General features: G+C 36.0%; 2 protein-coding genes and 1 non-coding gene across 3 annotated transcripts; all 3 read left to right on the forward strand.

Annotated features, from left to right (window-relative positions):
* Nucleotides 1-11,705: 11,705 nt before the first annotated feature.
* Nucleotides 11,706-11,859, forward strand: LOC136812464 (5.8S ribosomal RNA). Its single transcript, XR_010847355.1, has one exon. It is a non-coding gene; the product is annotated as a 5.8S ribosomal RNA (ribosomal RNA).
* Nucleotides 11,860-16,999: 5,140 nt separating this feature from the next.
* On the forward strand, nucleotides 17,000-23,089 carry LOC136812409 (uncharacterized). The gene is made up of 5 exons (XM_067068904.1): nucleotides 17,000-17,057; nucleotides 20,684-21,268; nucleotides 21,562-21,802; nucleotides 22,080-22,335; nucleotides 22,495-23,089. Exons 2-5 carry the CDS (start codon nucleotides 20,686-20,688, stop codon nucleotides 22,897-22,899), a joined length of 1,485 nt encoding a protein of 494 aa, XP_066925005.1. The 5' UTR covers nucleotides 17,000-17,057; nucleotides 20,684-20,685; the 3' UTR covers nucleotides 22,900-23,089.
* On the forward strand, nucleotides 17,907-20,191 carry LOC136812410 (uncharacterized). Its single transcript, XM_067068905.1, has 4 exons — nucleotides 17,907-18,839; nucleotides 19,171-19,294; nucleotides 19,506-19,652; nucleotides 19,741-20,191. Exons 1-4 carry the CDS (start codon nucleotides 18,691-18,693, stop codon nucleotides 20,119-20,121), a joined length of 801 nt encoding a protein of 266 aa, XP_066925006.1. The 5' UTR covers nucleotides 17,907-18,690; the 3' UTR covers nucleotides 20,122-20,191.
* Nucleotides 23,090-23,461: the final 372 nt, after the last annotated feature.

Raw genomic sequence — 23,461 nt, forward strand, 5'->3', positions numbered from 1 at the left:
TTTATTGATTTATTTATTTATTTATGATTATGGATTAGGTATGTATTTATTTGATTTAGTTATTATTTATTTGATTAGGGAGGTATTTATTATTTATGGATTATATTATATATTATTATTATTTATTATTTATTTATTTATTTATTTATTTTATTATTATGTATTTTATTTCATTTTTATGCATTATTTATTCATTTATTCATTCATTCATTTCATTATTTCATTTATTTATTTATTTATTTATTTATTTATTTATTCATTCATTTATTCATTCATTCATTCATTTATTTATTTACAGTTCGACTTTACCATCACCAACGACGAAATTTTCGGATTAAAAATGCCATCACATCCAGAGAACGAATACGACACAATCAATCAAAAACCAAACATCGCAACCACTACCAGCAAGACCATTACCACGTCAACACGGAAAACTCTACCACATCCACCTAATATTCCAAGATTCATTAAACGTTATGCAAACGCTGCCACATCTTCGTCACCCCTACACACCTACTTTAAACCAAACCACCATCGCTGAATTTCCAAATTTCTATTAGACTCTCTAAAATTATGGAGCCGTTAATCCAAAGAGAAATCAATGCCTTTGCAGCTAATATAATTTTTGAAAAAACATTGTTCCTAGACCTATAGAGGTATCGTTATTAGGGCGAATTACATCATGAGTTGTGCGGTCGAAGTAGTAAAAAGTTGACAAAGAATCGTATTGACAAAGACGACTTGTATAGGTTTGCAGTCTAAAATTGAATAGTTCTTTATCTTTTATTGCTTTTTATCAATTGTTTTAAATAAACACCTATTCTTTTAAAACACCCCCTGGTGAGAGGGATGTTTTTATGTGATTCCAATGAAGAAAATTGCAACTTATTGCAATCAGAACAGTCTTAATTGAAGAATTTCGCCCTTCCTAATAAATAAGCCACCAAGATAGAAATTGGGATTAAAAATAAGTTTAAATTTATGTTGATACCACAATACAAATGGACTGAAATTGTCGCAAAATGTCGATATCGAAATAAACATTTACTTATGAACTTCGGCGTCATCTGAAAAAGTGACGTCAGAATTTCAAACGAAAAAGCCATCGTATTTTTAAAACGATTTTCATTTAGATGATGATTGTCGTCCATACGGGCGGCGTGAAACTTAAAGTTCTAAATAATAAATCAAAGTTTCTTTTTCTTTTAATTTGAACAAGCTCTGATATCATCGAGCACTCTCGGCAGATAGAAGAAAACAGACTAGTAGTATGCTTTTGACTTTGAATTGAAGTCAGAAAAATTTTTGAAGACATTAAATTGTAGATTTTTAAAGATTTTTCGTTTATTTCACTGAAGATTGCCATCCTGGATGTCATGAAACTTTGAGTATGAAATTAACTTAAATCGTTTTCTTTACTCAAACTAGTAGTATTTTATATTGAAATTGGGATTAAAAGGTTGTAAATTTATGTTAATACCATAATATACTTAACAATTGTACTTTTGAAAAAGCTTTCCAAAAGAGAACATATTAAATACGAATTAGTTTATTGTTTAGCTTTTGCTTTAGTCCCATGTAAATTGCACGAACAAAACCAAGTAAGCAAAACACTGGCCGTGCGACAAGCAATTAGAACTTATTTTCCATTTTGACACACGCTACGTATTATTATAAGAACTAAAACATTAAAAAGATAAGGCAAATTTATAATCTTAAGCCGAAAAACAGCATTACCGTACAAGGGACTAACATCTATTTACTATACAATAAATTACTTTTTATATTCCTTTCAGCTAAAAAAAATGAAAACTAGCAACAATAAATTCATTTGCACTGGCGTGTCAAACACTGATGACCAAGAAATGAGAAACGCAGCACCAAATCCACAATATAATGAATTGGTCCAAGAAGTCGACCGACTGAATATCCTACTTTCACAAAACAAGATAAATAAAGAAGATGTTAGTTAGGGACTTGTAGAGTAGTTTAAGGCGGTACTCGCCTCACAATATTAAAAAAATCGAAGATGATAAAAGGATTGTGTGACAATAAGCAAGATATTATTGACTAACAGTATCATTGAAATGCTGTACTCGCTTCACAACATAAAAAAAAAAACGAAGGTGATGTCGAGAATTGGCTGTGAACAGACGTCAACACAATTAAGATCAACAGTGAAACAAATTTTGGATTTGGCCGGGTGCTCAGAATTTGTTGATGGGAATATTTTGCCAGGAGAGAAGTGGGTGAGACTTGAAGAGATGGAATAGAATCTCTTTTGATTTCATTTTTAGTTGCAGAAGAAATAAGTCGCGCTCCATCAATCACCGTTCGAACAGCACCATCAACTCCCGAAAGAAAGAACAAGAGGCATTTGTATCATCCTAAAGTAGTGTTGAACAAAGAATTAAAATTTAATTTTTTGAGACTTAAAAAGATGGAATAGAATCTTTTTTGATTTCATTTTTAGTTGCAGAAGAAATAAGCCGCGCTCCATCAATCACCTTTCGAACAGCACCAACTTCAAAGGTAGACACGCTGACATCAAGTTAACCAAAACCAGAAAACAAAGAAAGTATTGAAGTATTTTTGCTTAGGCAAACCCCTTTTACAGAAGAGTAAGCTTTATAATTCACCTTAGGTTAAGATGTCAGATGAAAAGCTCAACTATTCGGAAGAAGCTCTATTAGAAGCTTTGGAAAAGATAAAGTCAATTAAGAACTATCATTAGGAAAAGCTTCCGCGGTTAAAAGTGTTTTTAACTTTTTAATAAGGAACTAATGAAACATTATGCAGTTAAAAGTTATCATTTCAAAATGGGTCGATATTTTCACAAAAAAATATATTTTTATTTAATTTTACATTGGGAGGAGCTAAAATAATCCGGTCCAGTTAGGGTACATGTTATGAGGATTCTGATATTTTAGGCGCCTTTCAAGTCCCCAGAACCTTATACCTAAATGAACACTCGAGTATTTGTCACTTCCTAACATCTTTCCATGAGAAACCGAGATGCAACCTTCTCTTGCTGAACACAATTTGGACAATAACAACCATACATATCTCTCTTAGAATGGACTATCGAACCTACCATCATTCCCAACTAATGAGGTCATATCTTCATTTTACGATCCAACACAACCCTCGATCTGACTTAACCAACATAATCAATGGCAACGCATTCTTCCCAATGTGTGACTGGCCCAGAGACATCCTTACTTCTTTCAATGAATCCCCCCCTGTCAGATCAATCAACGTTTAAAATCCTCACCTTTTTCTATGGCAATGGCGGAACTAATAATACCATATATATACAGCACACACTTTGGCTCGAACATTGAAATCAAGAAAAGGTTTGATCAAATGAATTGGATCACCAACAACTTCAATAACAAATCCCACCACTGGTATTACTACGATATCTTCCAAAAAATACCTGAAACTCAATGGAACACCAAATCAAACCGACAATATGTAACATATATAAGAAAGAATAATCTATATAAGAATAAACTTCACACATGACACCTACGTTGTAAAAGCATGATGTTTTAATATAGTTTAAAAGCAATATACCATTACAGTACAAGATACACCTTGTTTTTGTTGTTTTTATTGCTATATCCACCTTATTTAGGTGAAGGTGAGAATGAATTTAGAAATCTGATAAAATTTTTTTTACCTCAATCTAATCCAACCCATATCTTCTGAATGTGCTTTCTCTCGTAGCTCCCTCTACAAAACTAATGGTTTCATGTTAAATCCTCTGTAACAAGGTCCTGAGATTGTTACCCACTACCACATTATATATTCTTTTCACTCTTCTCACACCACCACTTAAATCCTTACTCTAAACGGGAATACAACTAACATCACATCAAATTTTCCTCCTATCGAATGAGTTCCGCATATCGCCTCCAAAACGTAATATTGTAACTCCAATCACACCACTCATCTAAATGATATCTATGTCATAATTCCTCAACCTTAAAAGTCAACAACAAGCACCTCCCACTAACAACGAAGATTCACACACACTCACACTTCTTTCTCTATCCCCAGATGCGTTCTTCACGATGTCCATCTATAAAACAAATCCAGGAGAAGGCAACAACACCACCATGCCAACGCCTACTCAAACGGAGAACCGCCATACCACACAATTATCAAAACCAACCAACAAACTCAACACAGCAACTCTCAACCACCACTCAACAACAAACACGCAAAATACAAAAGTTCAAAACACACACAATCGCAAATCACAAAAACTCCAAAGAATGACAAAATCCTAACCCCCATGTACCAGCAAACACCAGAAATACATACCATGGCAGTTTCAAATCAACCAACAACCAATACTAAATCAACCACATACACACCACAATCTACCTCAAAAAAAATCCGAGCCACTCCCTCACCTTTTTACAATACACTGAAAAAACGCAATGACTCGCTAAAATATATCAACGAAGAAATACAACGGAAAGTAAACAAAACAGCATATAACATTTTGCTACATGAACATTTAAAAAATTCTAATTTTTATGGAATTTATTAGATTTTGTTTTTCTAAATTCTATATTCCCTATACTATTATCAGCAACACTATTTCACAAACGAACCACAACACAACCAAACTTTTTTTTCCTCTTTTTTGGGACTCTTCTTATGTTTGGACTACAGGTACTCCATAGCTGCCAAACCACCATAAATTTCAAATCTTCAATCTCTCACATCTCGTCGAATACAATTTCCACGTCTAATACACTCAAACACTATTATCTAACTCTCTCTCAACTACTCCCTCCTTGATCAATTCAGAATTAAAGGATATCTCTATGCTGAAACTAAGTCTTTTAAAATACCGAGTACCAACACAAACGTCCAGTTACCATAAATTTCTACTCATTTCTCATTCTCATTCAAGATGTACAACCACAACAATGGCAGAGAATACAGATCACCCTCTCTCCATGACTTACTAAAAAGATCAACAATATGGAAACAACCAAACATCCCGGAGATTAAACGGCGAAAACTAGTGATCAAAGAACACACTGACAACTACAACAGACACCTAATCCACAACCTATCTAACCACAACCTTACCACAGAAGAACACCTCCTTATATGCAAAGGCCTAAACTACTCTCCCGACATTCCCCGATTCAAATTCGAATCAAGCCCAACAAAAGTATACAACAATCTCCGCAGACATGTCGACATCAAAACACACTATGCAGACACCCAAGAGAACCAGAACCATAACCAACAAAACGACAATCCCCAGGACAACCCCAACCAACTTGCAAAACTACCCAAAAAAAGAAAATCTGACTGGACCCAAACCCTCCTCAAAGAACGACACGATTAACCAATTCTTCCACCACCTCCACAACTCCGAACTTCAACCCAGACCACTCGAGCCCAGACAACACCAACACATTATGACACCCTATAACTCGCTTCTCAACAACCCCACAATCATTATAAAAAAAGCTGACAAAGGAGGAGGCCTCGTCATACTAAACAAAACGGACTACATTGACAAGAAAAACACGGAACACCTCAACGACTCAGCCACCTACCTTGAATTAGACGAAGATCCCACCCAACGAATCACATATGACGTTCGTACCACAAACCAATACCTGCTCCACAAACACTACATTGATGACGCAACTGCAAAATTCTTCCATCCAAGGACTCCTATCTTCTACGGTCTCCCCAAAACCCTTTTCGCCCTATCATATCAGGATTTGACAGCCCTATAGACAATTTGTCACGTTACCTTACCCACTATCTCCAACCGCTAGTAGAAACCTTACCATCATACCTTAAAGACACAAAGCATTTCCTGCAAATTTTGGACAGCTGGACAAAACCACTCGACGACATCACAATGATAACCGCCGACATAACTTCCCTATACACCAATATACCACATAACGAAGGACTAGACACTACAACAGAATACTAAACTGATCACCGAAGACTACTACCAGACCACGCTCCAAACAAAATAAAATATATCTTATATCCCAGAAACAACCTACTGCTGATTATGTTTACAGGAGAAATTTGAGATTGCTACCTATCCGGGTCGGAACTTATTAAACAAGCGAACTGAAATCATCGCCAAATGCCGTCACAGACGGAAATTTCTTCTCGAGACTTTCGAATAATGGGGGGGGGGATAAGAACCAACATTAACAAAAAGATCTATCTAGACTGTAATAAAATATTGAATTATTCGAATTTAATTAATTAGCGGGGGGGGCTTAATAACAGCGGGGATGGATTTTTTTCTCTTAACAATTAGCAGGGGGCGTATATTCGGGAGACAAGAGTAGACATAAGGCATACCGAAAACCACTCTTGGCGATAGGGTAACGGAAAAAGGGCCTGAGAAGGAAGGGAGGTGTGGACCATCGCCTAGTATCACTACTCATCCTTGCAAACTATCTCAGTAGTCGACATCAGTATGTGCAGTAAAGTATAGTCTAACATTTATAGCATATATCAATCAATCAATCAATCAATCAATCAATCAATCAATCAATCAATCAATCAATCAATCAATCAATCAATCAATCAATCAATCAATCAATCAATCAATCAATCAATCAATTTTTAATTGATGTGAGTAAAAGCACGCTCAGTCGATTTTATGCAGGTTTTTATTGCCGAGCTAGCAGCTTTTCAGCTTTACCTTACTATAATTTCAACCCATAGTACTTTTTCATCATACTAGCGTAGCACTTTGTTTTTATCTGTTCTAACTGAGTTGACACATAAATATTAGGATGTTGTCGATGAATTGGCTATACGAGAAGCTGACTTTGAAAAACAACTAAAAGCAGTTAAGGAAGAAGTAGCTGCTGATTATAAAAACAAGCTACAGAAGGCAAGAAAAAAACCTTAAAAAGGCTAAAAAGCAGATTAGCAAGCTGGAAAGGCCTTGGAGAATGGACAGAGAGAAGAATATGAGGAGAGAAATGTGAAGGAAAGGGAAGAGCTACAAGAAGCTCATGCCAAGATCACCATGCTAATAAAAGCTACCAAAGGAAAGAAAAAACCTTAAAAAGGCTAAGGAGCAAATTAGCAAGTTGGAGAAGGCCTTAGAGAGTTTCTATTTCCATGCACTCACTCGCAAAAAGCTTACAAAGAGTACCAACGCCAGTAGAAAAATTTAATTCATCTGCAAATAACTCAATCTAATCGTTTTTATTCAGTCGTTTTTATACATTTTTCTTCGATATCGCTATTCGCTGCTGTTGCTGCACACTCGTCAACTGTTTATTATTCGACAATCGTCTGTCAACGTGAGGACATTTCTCTCTACTGTTATTTGAGTACAACTAGTGGTAAAATTTGTTTTGATTTGATCGACATTCGTTTTTATACAACTCTTTTGATATATTTCTGTTTGATTTAAACATTATTACGTAAAACCGTTGCTACCGCTGCTTTTCGTTTATCGCATCTCCTACCAACTGGTCATTATCCGACAATCGCCTGTCAACGTAAGAGCATTTTCTCTACTAGTACTATTATTTATTTATTTATTTATTTATTTATTTGTTTAATTATTTATTCACCGCCCTTTTGTTCAGATGGTTGGCAGAGGTGGTAGAGATGAAAGTTCGTTGTTTGAAAGTATTTCAATGCTCCATAAAAGTTTGGCAGCGCATTCATCTTCTGATACAGTTGAGTAGAGGCCCGGAAAACCCGAGTTACAGAAACTCGAGTTACGACTAATGTGACGTCATAAGTATCAAATTATGACGTCATTTATGATTTTGTGAATCGAGAAAGTTACCGGTCATTACTATTATTATTATTGTATTATTAAAATTCACTTTATTTTGTTTGTATTTGATTGTGACTGACATTTTTGCTTCTTGTTTTTGTTCTACATGTTTATTCGTTATTTCTCTTTTAAGTTATAAAATTAAAAAAAAAATGAGTGCTAATAAACGTGCGCCTTATTCACCAAGACCAAATAGGTCTTCCAAAAAATTCAAACTGTCTTCCATTTGTGAAACAAACGCTACCCCATCTACGACTACCCCCACAACTTCCACCGCCACTGTTACCTCAACTACGACTGCCCCCACCGCCACTGTGCCTTGGTACTATACCTCTCCAAATCAGGTGGAAGTCGTGGTGAACACACGTTCCGGTCATCCATGCAGATATACGGTGCTATCTCCAAAAATTAACCGAAGTACAAGAAAAAAAGATTAAAAAAGATATAGCACATCTATTGGTTGACCAAGGTAAATACTTTTGCCCGTTAAAGTACCTCAACTACGACTGCCCTCACCGTTGCCACCGCCACTGTTACCTCAACTACGACTGCCCTCACCGCCACTGTGCCTTGGTACTATACCTCTCCAAATCAGGTGGAAGTCGTGGTGAACACACGTTCCGGTCATCAATGCAGATATACGGTGCTATCTCCAAAAAATTAACCGAAGTACAAGAAAAAAAGATTAAAAAAGATATAGCACATCTATTGGTTGACCAAGGTAAATACTTTTGCCCGTTAAAGTACCTCAACCTGCCTCAACTACGACTGCCCTCACCGCTGCCACCGCCACTGTTACCTCAACTACGACTGCCCTTACCGCCACTGTGCCTTGGTACTATACCTCTCCAAATCAGGTGGAAGTCGTGGTGAACACACGTTCCGGTCATCAATGCAGATATACGGTGCTATCTCCAAAAAATTAACCGAAGTACAAGAAAAAAAGATTAAAAAAGATATAGCACATCTATTGGTTGACCAAGGTAAATACTTTTGCCCGTTAAAGTACCTCAACTACGACTGCCCTCACCGCTTCCACCGCCACTGTTACCTCAACAACGACTGCCCTCACCGCTGCCACCGCCACTACATCCACCAACACTGCCACGGAGGACATGAATTTGCATTACTCGATGAATTACATGATGAACATTCTGTAAGTATCATATTATGTTATAACTCAATTTTTCCCATTACTTTATATTATAATTTTGAAAAATAAATGCATAAAATATCATTTTTTTCAAAAGGTCAATCAAGGGTTTTGGAAGCAGCTTAATACGAAATTATGTCTAATCGTATATCTGATGAAGTGTTGTATATTTGATTTGCGAAGTTCATTTGTAAGTATCTTTTATACTTTAATTGTTCTTTCTTATTTTTTTACTTATTTATCTTGGTTTCTTTTCCTTGTATTATTATTTATTTAGCATTAAAACATCTTTTAGGTTGGAAGCCGGCAACAATGAGCACCTTGGCCTGTGTGATACCCCCGTCTTTGAGCGGCTAATACAGAGAAACGTCTCTGGGGGGACCGGTGGCCATTTAGAAATGTTCTTCTCTCAGCCTCCATCACTCTGTTTAAAAAAAGTGTTTACAATCGGGCCTTTCCCTTAACACGGGAATACTGAAGTTGAGCCCAGTGCTTTAGCACGTTACAGTTATTATTATTGTATTACTGTATTAAAATTCACTTTATTTTGTTTTTCAGCAAAAAAAACTTACAAAAATGAAAGTTGAAAAAAGATTCAATAAATTCCATTGTGAACGAAACTCAAAAGCTGTCATAATTTGCTCTACATTTTTATCATATTATCATTCATAAGCAGGGGAACGAGATTGCCATGCGTTTCTAAAACGTTAATTCATCTTTAATTTCAAATGCAACTTCTTTTTTCCTTTTTTGTAAGAACCGATTTTAAATGATTACGAATTAATACTTTAGTCTTCCAAAATAAAGAATACATAAATAACAAGGAAGTTTCGTTAACCTCCATAGGAAGTATTGTTGGTCAACGAAAATCCAAAACCAAATAATTTTCCTCTTAACAAAATTTATATTTTAAGAACTGACACGCGAAGCCTTCAATTTATATAGGATCACTCACCCAGGACCTGTATCGAAGCGTACGAAAAGTGGAAGAGTCTCGGTGGAGAAGATGCCCCATGGTTTGTTTGGCATGTGGGGAAGCGGGACAGGGGTGGTAGAGTAAGAGGAAGAGGGGGTAGAGCGAGAGGACGGGGAGGCAGAGGGGTCAGTGTTCATATTATTATTATTATTATTCACAAGCAAGGGAACGTCATACATTTCTAAAACGATAATTCAACTTCAATTTTAAATACAACTTGTGCATTACAATTTTGTAAAAACCGATTTTAAATGATTACGAATTCTAACACTTTAGCCTAAATTAATATATGTACATAAATAACAAGGAGGTTTCGTTAACCTTCATAGGAATATCGAAAATTTCTTAACAAAATTTATACACGCTTTTTTTTTTATAAGAATACACTTTATAAGAATGTCCATGATGAAAATGGCCAAAAAACAAAGAATATGCTAAGAATATCACCATCATGGAATTTTACTACTGAAGCTAAGAATGAAATTTTAAGAGCATTTTCAATTATAAATTATCAATTATCCCCAACTTAGGCTCACTCCTTTTACAAAAGTGCCGTTTTATGCTTGAGACGTATGTACTAAATGTTAAATATAGTATGAATTAGGATCCCAACCTAAGAATGTGCTATAAGAATATTTTAGGATGATTTTCCCAAAAAAGTTAAGAATATTCATGATGAAATGGATTTATACCATTCTTATAAAAAAAAAAGCGTGTACTTCAGGAAATAGCACGCGAAGTCTTCGGTGTTCCTTTAGTAGTATGAAGCAACATTAGTATGCTTTAATCGTTAAGTTTTAATTTATTTTATCTACAAATTTGTTTTTGGTTTGTCCACTATTTAGTTGGAAACATTAAATTAAGAAAATACATGAATTACATCAATTGTTTTGAAGCCAAATATTTGGCCAAAAGACGAGACTAGCGCCAGAAGGAGAAATTTTGGTACATCCATTAGTAGAAGTATCTTTAGTGAAATGGCGGTACACCCCTGGTGAGGTTCAGGTGCACTCTATGGTAGATGGCCGTCTCCCGCAAGAAGAAAAATCAATCATCAGCAAGAAACTCCCGAAGATGGCCGGGCCTCATCTCTCATCAGCGTGGAATATGGTAGGGCTGGAGAACCAGGAGAACACAATATTATTTGAATTTTCTACGTCTCTAAAAGATTGAACCGCAAACACCGAAAAAAAACCTTTTCACTACATCACAGCTCATTCTTTACAGTTTATACTATTGTAAGTTTTAGTATTACTTTGTTTTCTATCTTAAAGGTTTTCTATGGGAAAAAAAGGAGCTTATTTTAAGCAGTGTCTTGATGCTGACATCAGCTGCAATTTTGTTATATTTTCAAACCACGGTTTTTTGTGGTTTTGGAGGACGGTAAAAGTAATAAAAACAAAACGAAAGCACCCGTTTCGCTCTTAAATAAGACTTTCTTTCCCAAAAAACGAAACAACAATGGCGTTTTCATTGTTCAATATGATTAAGGTAAGGCGGAACATTTTTTATTACTGGTAACAATTCAGATTTAGGCTCAGTGGTATTGATTGCTGCACAGGCGACTGAGGCTCAATTCCCACTTGCAGCGGTTCACTTGGCAAGTGAATGAAAGAACCTTCGCCCAAGTTAATCAATGCCATGGAAGGGGAATTTGGCCTCATGATTGGCTCCACACTTCTCAATCAATAACAACTATATACACTTATTCCAATCTTGTGATTTTGTTTATCACAAAAAACAAACGAGAGAACAACTTCTAACGGTGGATCTCTTGGCTCGTGCATCGATGAAGAACGTTGCCAGTTGCGATAAGTAGTGTGAATTGCAGAATGAAGTGAATCGTCGAATCTTTGAACGCAAATTGCACTCTCTGGATATCCGGAGAGTACGTCTGTCTGAGCGTCGTGAAAAATCTAAATTCCTCTTTTGGAATTGATTGGGACTTCTATAGTTTTACGCTATAGTGTCTCGAAGTGCTTGAGGCATGTGGTCTTGATTTATCAAGCCGTGCAGTTGTCTTAAATTTCGTTTAAACAACTCGCGCTTGATACAATCCTAACCTTTAAGCAAGCCTGTCGTACTCTCACCAGTACAACCCACACTTTTGACCTCAGATCAGTCGAGACTACCCGCTGAATTTAAGCATATTAATAAGCGGAGGAAAAGAAACTAACAAGGATTCCCCTAGTAACGGCGAGTGAAGCGGGAAGAGCTCAAGCTTGAAATCTCTAATCTTTGCGGTCAGCGAATTGTAGTCTCGAGAAGTACTGTCACAGCGAAGTGGTCGCGGTAAAGTTGCTTGGAACGGCACGTCATAGAGGGTGAGAACCCCGTGTGTGCCGTGACCGCTCGCCCACGAGGTGCTTTCTCAGAGTCGGGTTGCTTGGGAATGCAGCCCAAAACGGGAGGTAGACTCCTTCTAAAGCTAAATATGGGCACGAGACCGATAGCGAACAAGTACCGTGAGGGAAAGATGAAAAGCACTTTGAAAAGAAAGTTAAGAGTACGTGAAACCGTTAGTAGGGAAGCGCATGGAATTAGCAACGGCAGCGAGAAATTCAGGTGTCGGGTGTGAGTTCGCTGCGGAGTGCAGATCCGAAGGACTGTCTTTGTGGTGTTTCCTGCTCTCATCATCGCACTTTTCTCGTTGCCGCGTCAACGACTGTTCGGACCGGCGGAAACGTCCTCGGAGAAGGTAGCTCTCTTCGGAGAGTGTTATAGCTTCGGGTGACCGCGTCGGGCTGGACAGAGGAGTCGCGACTCGTGCCTTCGGGCGGGCCTCTTTCGGGTGTCGTTCCTGCGAGTATGGTAGACTGCGTGCAGTGTACTTGAACTGTAGGGATTCCACTCGGGAGACAGGCACCAACGAGTCGAGGTCGTTGGCGGTCATATGGTTTTATGCGACCCGTCTTGAAACACGGACCAAGGAGTCTGACGCGTGTGCGAGTCTTAGGGTGACAGAAACCCTCCGGCGCAATGAAAGTGAAGGCGAGTTCGGCTCGTCGAGGTGAGATCCGTCCCACACCGGTTCGGCGCATCATCGTCCGACCGTTTCTACTCTTAGAAAGGTTTGAGAAAGAGCATACGTGTTGGGACCCGAAAGATGGTGAACTATGCTTGAGTAGGGCGAAGCCAGAGGAAACTCTGGTGGAGGCTCGTAGCGATTCTGACGTGCAAATCGATCGTCAAACTTGGGTATAGGGGCGAAAGACTAATCGAACCATCTAGTAGCTGGTTTTGCTATTTTTTCATTTATTATATTATACAAGAACCAAAAGTACAAAAGTAAATTTTAATTCTTTTTTTATTACCCACTGTAAATATCAGTACTTATATTTATGACATTATTTATTGGGATTGAAAGATATTAGTATACTCGATCTCTGTGGAAAATTTTAGCTTTCTATGACTAATACACAATTTTTCTTTTTTCATTGACAACATTTATTATATTATACAAGAACCAAAAGTACAAAAGCAAATTTTAATTCTTTTTTTATTACCCACTGTAAATATCAGTACTTATATTTATGACATTAAGGCTTTTTTTTCTTTGCATGAAGATTAAATAAAATGGTAAATCTCAACATTTTGCTAAAATGAAAAATTTTTTATTTTTTCATTCTCAGCCTCAGTTGTTTCTATAGAGTTTAGGAACACTTATTACATTATAACAAGAACCAAAAGTACGTTTTTGAAAATATGTTATTATTTTGGCCAAAATTTGTAGATAAATGAGTCGCGAGTTCCCAGTTGGGGAGTCATCGCGCCCTTTTATAATTGAATTTTATCTCTACGAACGAGTGTTTTATAATTGACACTCCTTCATAATGGGAGTAAGAAAGCAGTTTTCATTAATATCGCAAATTGAGAAAGTAACGGATTACTCAAATTTCAATGCGGAGAAATGCGTAAGTTTTATGTACTCTATTGTTAAATTTTGTATTTGTCCTGAGAACTAATCAGGGGGTATGAAGTACCAAAAACAATATGTTTTAGGCTAAAACTATTGACGCGAATCTAACACATATCCCCCGGAAAAGGATATACGGAAATCTAAAATCGCTAGCGAAAATCAAAACGCTGCAAAAAAGGCTTCAGACACGTCAGGCTATTATAATAAAGATTTACATATTCTATCGAATCGACGAATTAATCCGTGAGGATTGTGTGTTGAAGATGATTGATTCTTTAATCAAGGTTCGCAATTTTTTGGATGTGCCTTTCCTTGTATCTGTTCAAGGAAATTCGGCGTTGATCAAGTCTGAAGATCTGTCTTTATGTGAGATCAGCGTGGTAAATAAGGAAGAATTGATCGATTTGTTTTTGAGCAAATGCAAGTTGATCTTTCAGGATGAGTCTACAGGCTTTGAGATAAACTTCTTGTTCAATTGGATTCTTGATGACTCGATCTTCCATATACATTTTGGCTAGACTTTACAATTCCCCCCATCAAATTTCCTTATTCAAAAACCTCTGCTACTTTGCTACTTTGTTCTACTTTCATTTTTAAAATTACATTACAACGACATCACTTGTACAATTTTACCTTTTGACGTCACAAAAAAAGATACCCATGCATTGAAGTAACGTCAGAATTGAAGTCTAACGATTTTTTTTCATTTCCAAGAAGATTCTTCAGCAGTCAAGACGTATGAAAATTTTTTTGCAAAAAAAGGTAAGAAACCAACTTGTTTATTTTAAATTTACCGTTCTTTTTCCAATACATTTCAACTTCAGTTTCCAGTCCCCTCTGCTGGACTCTGCTGCGCGTCCCCTCTAGTGTAACTATAACTTTAGCGATCTTATTTTTCTTCCGGACCAATATAAAAAAAAACGCGGCAGCGCTTTCGTTTTTGCAACTTTAATTTTTCGCAGGAATATATTACGGCTTGGGCACGAAGTAAATAGCGATTCGGGCACGAAGTGAACAGCGATTTTGAAAAGAGTTTGGGCACGAAGTGAACAGTGTTTTGAAAAGGGTTTGGGCACGAAGTGAACAGTGTTTTGAAAAGGGTTTGGGCACGAAGTGAACAGTGTTTTGAAAAGGGATAGGGTACGAAGTGAACAGTGTTTTTGAAAAGGGTTTGGGCACAAAGTGAACAGTGAATTTTGAAAAATTTTGCTCCGCCATTAAATAACGAGTCTTTTTTTTTCCACACAGGTTTCGGATCTACCGTCTTAATTAAAATATCGTACCCCGTACAAGTCGTTAATTGTTGGTTCAGCCAAATTTTCTAAAAAAGGTAAGAAAACTTTAAATTTTCGTCAAAAGTAAATCACGCTTTGGTTGGGCACGAAGTGAACAGTGATTTGAAAAGGTATAGGGCACGAAGTGAACAGTCTTTTGAAAAGGGTTCGGGCACGAAGTGAACAGTCTTTTGAAAAAGATTTGGGCACGAAGTGAACAGTGAATTTTGAAAAGGGTTCGGGCACGAAGTGAACAGTGAATTTTAAAAAGGGTTTGGGTACGAAGTGAACAGTGAATTTTGAAAAATTTTGCTGCGCCATTTCAATAACGAGTCTTTTTTTTCACACAGGTTTCGGATCTACCGTCTTAATTAAAATATCGTACCCCGTACAAGTCGTTAATTGTTGGTTCAGCCAAATTTTCTAAAAAAGGTAAGAAAACTTTACATTTTCGCAAAAAGTAAATCACCCCTCTTTGGTTGGGCACGAAGTGAACAGTGAATTTTGAAAAGGGTTCGGGCACGAAATGAACAGTGTTTTGAAAAAGGTTTGGGCACGAAGTGAACAGTGAATTTTGAAAAATTTTGGTCTGCCATTAAATAACGAGTCTTTTTTTTCCACACAGGTTTCGGATCTACCGTCTTAATTAAAATATCGTACACCGTACAAGTCGTTAATTGTTGGTTCAGCCAAATTTTCTAAAAAAGGTAAGAAAACTTTAAATTTTCGCAAAAAGTAAATCACGCTTTGGTTGGGCACGAAGTGAACAGTGATTTTGAAAAGGTATAGGGCACGAAGTGAACAGTCTTTTGAAAAGGGTTCGGGCACGAAGTGAACAGTGTTTTGAAAAAGGTTTGGGCACGAAGTGAATAGTCTTTTGAAAAGGGTTCGGGCACGAAGTGAACAGTGAATTTTGAAAAATTTTGGTCCGCCATTAAATAACGAGTTTTTTTTTTCACACAGGTTTCGGATCTATCGTCTTAATTGAAATATCGTACCCCGTACAAGTCGTTTATTGTTGGTTCAACCAAATTTTCTAAAAAAGGTAGGAAAACTTTAAATTTTCGCAAAAAGTAAATCAGGGCACGAAGTGAACAGTGAATTTTGAAAAATTTTGCTCCGCCATTAAATAACGAGTCTTTTTTTTTCCACACAGGTTCGGATCTACCGTCTTAATTAAAATATCGTACCCCGTACAAGTCGTTAATTGTTGGTTCAGCCAAATTTTCTAAAAAAGGTAAGAAAACTTTAAATTTTCGCAAAAAGTAAATCACGCTTTGGTTGGGCACGAAGTGAACAGTGATTTTGAAAAGGTATAGGGCACGAAGTGAACAGTCTTTTGAAAAAGGTTTGGGCACGAAATGAACAGTGTTTTGAAAAAGGTTTGGGCACGAAGTGAACAGTCTTTTGAAAAGGGTTCGTGCACGAAGTGAACAGTGAATTTTGAAAAATTTTGGTCCGCCATTAAATAACGAGTTTTTTTTTTCACACAGGTTTCGGATCTATCGTCTTAATTGAAATATCGTACCCCGTACAAGTCGTTTATTGTTGGTTCAGCCAAATTTTCTAAAAAAGGTAAGAAAACTTTAAATTTTCGCAAAAAGTAAATCACGCTTTGGTTGGGCACGAAGTGAACAGTGATTTTGAAAAGGTATAGGGCACGAAGTGAACAGTCTTTTGAAAAAGGTTTGGGCACGAAGTGAACAGTGTTTTGAAAAAGGTTTGGGCACGAAGTGAATAGTCTTTTGAAAAGGGTTCGGGCACGAAGTGAACAGTGAATTTTGAAAAATTTTGGTCCGCCATTAAATAACGAGTTTTTTTTTTCACACAGGTTTCGGATCTATCGTCTTAATTGAAATATCGTACCCCGTACAAGTCGTTTATTGTTGGTTCAACCAAATTTTCTAAAAAAGGTAGGAAAACTTTAAATTTTCGCAAAAAGTAAATCAGGGCACGAAGTGAACAGTGAATTTTGAAAAATTTTGCTCCGCCATTAAATAACGAGTCTTTTTTTTTCCACACAGGTTTCGGATCTACCGTCTTAATTAAAATATCGTACCCCGTACAAGTCGTTAATTGTTGGTTCAGCCAAATTTTCTAAAAAAGGTAAGAAAACTTTAAATTTTCGCAAAAAGTAAATCACGCTTTGGTTGGGCACGAAGTGAACAGTGATTTTGAAAAGGTATAGGGCACGAAGTGAACAGTCTTTTGAAAAAGGTTTGGGCACGAAATGAACAGTGTTTTGAAAAAGGTTTGGGCACGAAGTGAACAGTCTTTTGAAAAGGGTTCGTGCACGAAGTGAACAGTGAATTTTGAAAAATTTTGGTCCGCCATTAAATAACGAGTTTTTTTTTTCACACAGGTTTCGGATCTATCGTCTTAATTGAAATATCGTACCCCGTACAAGTCGTTTATTGTTGGTTCAGCCAAATTTTCTAAAAAAGGTAGGAAAACTTTAAATTTTCGCAAAAAGTAAATCAGGGCTTGGGCACGAAGTGAACAGTGTTTTGAAAAAGGTTTGGGCACGAAGTGAACAGTCTTTTGAAAAGGGTTCGGGCACGAAGTGAACAGTGTTTTGAAAAAGGTTTGGGCACGAAGTGAACAGTGAATTTTGAAAAGGGTTTGGGCACGAAGTGAACAGTCTTTTGAAACAGGTTTGGGCACGAAGTGAACAGTGAATTTTGAAAAGGGTTTGGGTACGAAGTGAACAGTGTTTTGAAAAGGGTTTGGGCACGAAGTGAACAGTGATTTTGAAAAGGGTTCGGGCACGAAGTGAACAGTGTTTTGAAAAGGGTTTGGGCACGAAGTGAACAGTGTTTTGAAAAGGGTTTGGGCACGAAGTGAACAGTGTTTTGAAAAGGGTTTGGGCACGAAGTGAACAGTGTTTTGAAAAGGGTTTGGGCACGAAGTGAACAGTGTTTGAAAAGGGATAGGGCACGAAGTGAACAGTCTTTTGAAAAGGGTTTGGGCACGAAGTGAACAGTGTTTTGAAAAGGGTTTGGGCACGAAGTGAACAGTGTTTTGAAAAGGGTTTGGGCACGAAGTGAACAGTGTTTTGAAAAGGGTTTGGGCACGAAGTGAACAGTGTTTGAAAAGGGATAGGGCACGAAGTGAACAGTGAATTGGGCACGAAATATACTGTTATTTTAAAAGGGTTTTTCAAATACCCTTGAAAATGGTCTTCTTTGCTAAAGGCAGACATACTTCAATATACATTGTTTGCCAGAAATGCGATTTCAAATGCGATTACAGTATATTAGATGTACGTTTTTTATGCGAGCGTTCAAGTTGCGAAGTGGGCTTGAGGAGTAGTGTAAAAAAGGAGTTTAACTTCCGCCATCACGCAATCTTTTCGTAGAAGTAACTTATTTATAAAATATTCAGCAACGTATTATTTAGAAAGGAATTTTTATTATTTATTACCTTACTGAGCAAAATTGCGGATTCTGATAAGCCTAACCTAACCAACCGCGCGAAAGTAATACTCATAATTAATTTTCTTTTGGAAGCACATCAAACGCAGATTTTCTTTCAATAACGGACGAAATGACATTACAAAGAATTTTAGAAAGTGTTGATAACCAAAAGGTTTTCATAAGAGAGCTGATTGATATTGGACTTTTGGCAAATCAGCTTTATTGTGAAAATAGGCATCAAAAGACTGCAATGAGGCTACAAAAAGACATGCTTTCATGGTAAGATTAAATTTAAAATTTCACTCGTTACTATTCTAATCTGATTCAATACAGGGAGTGGCACTGCGTGAGATTGCAGAAACCGCCTAAAAGTTGGATTTTAAAATAGCACCCTTATAGTGCAGCGAAATAAGCTATTTTTTTTACAATAGTTATGTGTTACTTTGAGTTTTTAGGCAAAATATAAAGAATTTCCAAGAAATGTCTACCTTACAGTGCAACTTAAAACTGTTCATCCTTTGCAGTGAATTGTATACATCTTTGAAGGAAAATATACCCTTCTTATGAGAAAATTTTTATTTTTTAAAATCAGTTACTTAATTTAATTCAGGAGATGCCCAACTTGTACAAATAAAAAGTCAGTGAAGTCAAAATCGTTCTTCTCTGAAACAAGAACGGATATGGTATTATGGATGAAAATTTTGAATGAGTGGTGTAAAGAATCGACAATCAGGGTAAGAACCTTTAAATTTTTTTGTCAATTTTAAATTCGATAAAATTAAAGTTGCGAAAACCACAAATATCAAACCACAAAAGAGTAGGACAAAAAAAGAAAAAATTGGGTTTCAACCGCGAATATTAGTTTCGCGAAATACCATCATTTCGGACGCTCTTACCTCGAAAATTAGTTATCTTTTAAGGTAATTTTTATTTTATTTCTCAAAGGAAATTGCAACAAGGTATAACCTATCTATTGGTACAACTAGTGGTCATTGCAAACATTTCAGAGAGTTGTGCCAATCTTGGTTTACAGATATTCAACCCCAATTATTGGGTGGTGAGGGGCAACAAGTGCTCGTCAAAATCATCAAGGTATTTACATAACGACTGGATATATTTCTACATTTTTCATTAGATACATATTTGCAATAAGGTTAATATAACCTTTTTCTATTTTCAGAAATGCACAGAAACATGCAATGTCCTATTGTTAGTTGAGAAACGTGAAGATATTGGCTACCTTATCCACAATAAATGTTCGACTTATGAGCATAGCTCTCCTTTACCGATAAAACCTGGTACATTGGTTTTTTGTGAAAAAGATGTGATTCTTCGCACAGGGTGTATGCGCAATCGAAATCTCCATGATTATCAAGGATCAAACATTGAAATTTCTACTTATCATGCACTTTCATGGATGAAGAAGAAAAAGGGTATAAGGTGTGAGCAAGCAGGGGGATTCGTCAATGAATACAATTTCCGTTTTTTCATTAAAAGTGAGGAAATTATTCAAGACAGAATGATCAAAGTGTTTAAGGATGTATACAAGCTTGTTTTTTAAAGTTTTAATTGTAATTTTATTGTGTAAGTTGAATTTAAAAATAAAAGATTGAATGAAGCATCTCTTATAACTCAATTTGTTTTCTTCTTTCTCTACGAATTATTTGAGGAGATTTGACAATGAACAGTGAAAAAGGGAGTAAGTGCAAAGTTAAATCAAAATATATTAGGTATAAAAAGAAGAATGGAATATCAATTTTTTAAGCGTTTTGGCACGAAATGAACAGTGATATCTAAAAGCTTTGAGCACGAAGTGAACTGTAGTGACAACTGTAATCTTGAAAGGGAATTTTAAAAGCAGTGATTTTAAAAAGGGATTAGGCACAAAGGGACCAGTGAATTGAAAAGGGTGAGGGTACGAAGTGAGCAGTGAATTAAAAAAGGATTGGATATGAACTGAACAGTAAATTCGTAGGGGATAGTGCTCGTTGTGAACAGTGATCATAGGGTTTTGGCACATTGAAATTAAAATCTACTAGGTACGAAGTGAACACTATTATACTGTAAGGGATTTAACTTATAGTAGTTTGGTAAATAAGTATTTTCTTTTTTCTTACATATAGCAATGGCAAGATCAATTAAAAATCAAAGTGATGAAACTTGGGCTGTGCTATTGCAGCGCTTCATTCAATCAGATATCAAATGGGAAACAATCCTTTCTCAAAATTTGTTGAATTTCATTCGTGTTAAATCGACTGCCGTTGGAACAAATGTGTCATATTTCTTCTTGTCCTTCTTGACGACTATTTCATACATGTGCTCTGTCAAAAAGTCTTGTATTGAACTATCAGAAACTCATAGGATCAATTTTAATTTATTTTCAATATTTGTTGGGCCACCTACCTCTGCCAAATCTCCAGCGTTCAAATACGCAGTGAATGATGCCCTGAAAAACATAACTGATTTGAACTTGTTTACTTCGTCAACACCCTCGGCGCTAACAAAGAAATTGGCAGTGCACAACCGAGGCTTTATCATCAACTCAGAAATAAGCAGCTATCTTCTCAAAATGCACAAGAATGATGATGATAATTCCGATGGAAACGCTCAAGTCCTGTGCAAATTATTTTCTGGAGAAAAGCATGAAATGGCATACGCTACAGAACAAACCCGTGTAATAGAAGAAAACTGCAGTTTTTGTATCTTAGGTAAAATACACAGTTTTTTTTTACTCGTTTAACTTATTATTGCGTTCTTGTGACTACAAAATGTCAGTTAAAATAATAAAAAATATGTTATCTATGTATTCCCCAATCATATAGATGATTTTACTCTGACGTATTTCAGGAAGGTTTCGATCATCAATAAAAGAATATTCGTTAAAATGCTTGCTCATTGCAACCACTCTTGCATTCTTAGCCTGATTTTCAGTATTTTCAGTATTAACTATTTTTCTACTATTTTCAAAAGTAATTTATATTCATTTTAACAATTCGTTCAGGCTCTACACAAGTTTCTAACATGGCAAAGATATTTAGCCTCATCGACAATGGTGATGGATTGATCGATAGATTTCTTGTTTATGTGCCATCTTCTTTGAGACCATTGCCAGAAGAACGTGATAACGCCATTAATGAGTTACAAAGACTAAATCCAAAATCACCGGAAGATATATACGAAGCAATAAATTCCTGGGATTTTGATAATCCACCTCAATTCTATTTTGAAGATGAAGCCCTAATGTGAGTACATTTTTATCAAAATAATTTCCAGAGGCCATAATGAATGAACTTTTAAAATCGTAAAAGACAAAACAGTTAAACTTGTACAACCAGTTTTTCTTTTATATCTGAAGTAAAGTTAATGGATGGTTGAGATGGTTGAGTACCAAAAATAGATAATGTTGAATTCTAAACGTAATATTTTAGATTTAAAGATATGAGAGATAATCTGATATTCGTTTTTTTAAGACATATTGTCAAGAAATAAACGTGAAAACATAATTACATTGCTTTTCAGGGCGTTCAGACAAGATGAAACAGCATATATTAAGGAATACAACCGATGTTTATTGAACGGAATACCCACATCAAAATCCAAACGAGCAGAATTTATCCCGAAAATTGCTGCCCTACTCCACATATCGGAGAAAATGTTTCAAATAGCGGCCGGAAATGTAGAGGGTCCAATCGCAGAGGCAATCACTTTGGATTCTTTACAGAAAGCGATAACTCTGGTTGATTTACTCGAAGAACAGAAACGATTTTTCACAAATGTAATTATTTACTTTCATCATTGTTCAGTTTTCAGTATTTATTCGTCTGAAAAATCGAGGAGCCGATACTAAGATTGAGGTATTTATATTTATGAATGTTTATCTGAAATTAGTTTATAAAACCATATATTAAATTTTTATTTACGATTCATTCTTCAGATTGTTCAAGAGATTTCTACCGAGGAGAGACGTGTAAAAACGAAATCACAGCCAACGCCACAAGACATAAAAAAGGCAATCCTTTTAACCTCTGGTCCTGTTGTGACATTACGTACTTTTTCCCATTATGCACCAAATGATTTACGTAAATCCATCCTCAAGCACGAATTCGTATTGGCGTGTAATTTGTTACAAGCGGAGGAATTGGGTCGACTCGTTACTATCATATCTCCAGGCAACTTTGCAAAATCTCAAGTGTTTATCAAATCATCAAATTTACCTAGAGATTTTAACATGGTGGACCACGCTGAATATAACAGAAAGAGACTCCTGTCCATTTCAAAAAAATCTTTAGCTACTTCTATAAGAGAAGTGCTAACGCAACAATATGGGGTAGAATTTTAGATTTGACATTAACACCCGCATGTTTGCGATTACTACATTTGTTTGGTAATGTTTAATTTGAAATATTTCTCTGCTTTGCCGTAGCTAATTGTTCATCTACTTGTTGATTAAAGATTGTTAAAAATGTGCCATTTAGATGTGGTGTGCAGACCTATCTTAATTTATTATATCAGTTCGGCAAAGCTGTCATATGTCATATTTTGTTACTATGGTATTAAAAAAAAATAAAAAATGGCGTTTCAAAAAGATTTTAAATGTAACTGTTTCAGTTGCAGATTGATTTTTGACTAAAAAGGAAACTTTTCACCCTATGAATTATTATTTAAACTATTCATTTGCGAATCTATGCAATTTACCGAGCTGATATTCACTTTTATACACGTTGTAAATAACATTTAACATTTTAGATTTTATTTTTACTGTTGAATTATTTTCAGCTCATTGGATTCACATGTAACTTTTTCTATTTCTGTAATAATCATTTATTTCTTTGCAATAATACAGAAATAACATTACAGAAATAACATTACACTAAAAAACTATTTTGATCATATGATTCAAC

Source organism: Clytia hemisphaerica, unplaced genomic scaffold (assembly GCF_902728285.1).
Source record: "Clytia hemisphaerica strain Z4C2 unplaced genomic scaffold, Clytia hemisphaerica genome assembly, whole genome shotgun sequence".
NCBI lineage: Eukaryota > Metazoa > Cnidaria > Hydrozoa > Leptothecata > Clytiidae > Clytia > Clytia hemisphaerica.

Bases quoted from the DNA above. Each gene is read 5' to 3' on its own strand.
- LOC136812409 (XM_067068904.1), top strand. From the start codon at position 20,686: ATGGCAAGATCAATTAAAAATCAAAGTGATGAAACTTGGGCTGTGCTA. The intron at 21,803-22,079 runs GTGAGTACATTT...ATTGCTTTTCAG, and splicing joins TTTGAAGATGAAGCCCTAAT to GGCGTTCAGACAAGATGAAA. The intron at 22,336-22,494 runs GTAATTATTTAC...TTCATTCTTCAG, and splicing joins AGAAACGATTTTTCACAAAT to ATTGTTCAAGAGATTTCTAC.
- LOC136812410 (XM_067068905.1), top strand. From the start codon at position 18,691: ATGACATTACAAAGAATTTTAGAAAGTGTTGATAACCAAAAGGTTTTC. The intron at 18,840-19,170 runs GTAAGATTAAAT...AATTTAATTCAG, and splicing joins CAAAAAGACATGCTTTCATG to GAGATGCCCAACTTGTACAA. The intron at 19,653-19,740 runs GTATTTACATAA...TTCTATTTTCAG, and splicing joins TGCTCGTCAAAATCATCAAG to AAATGCACAGAAACATGCAA.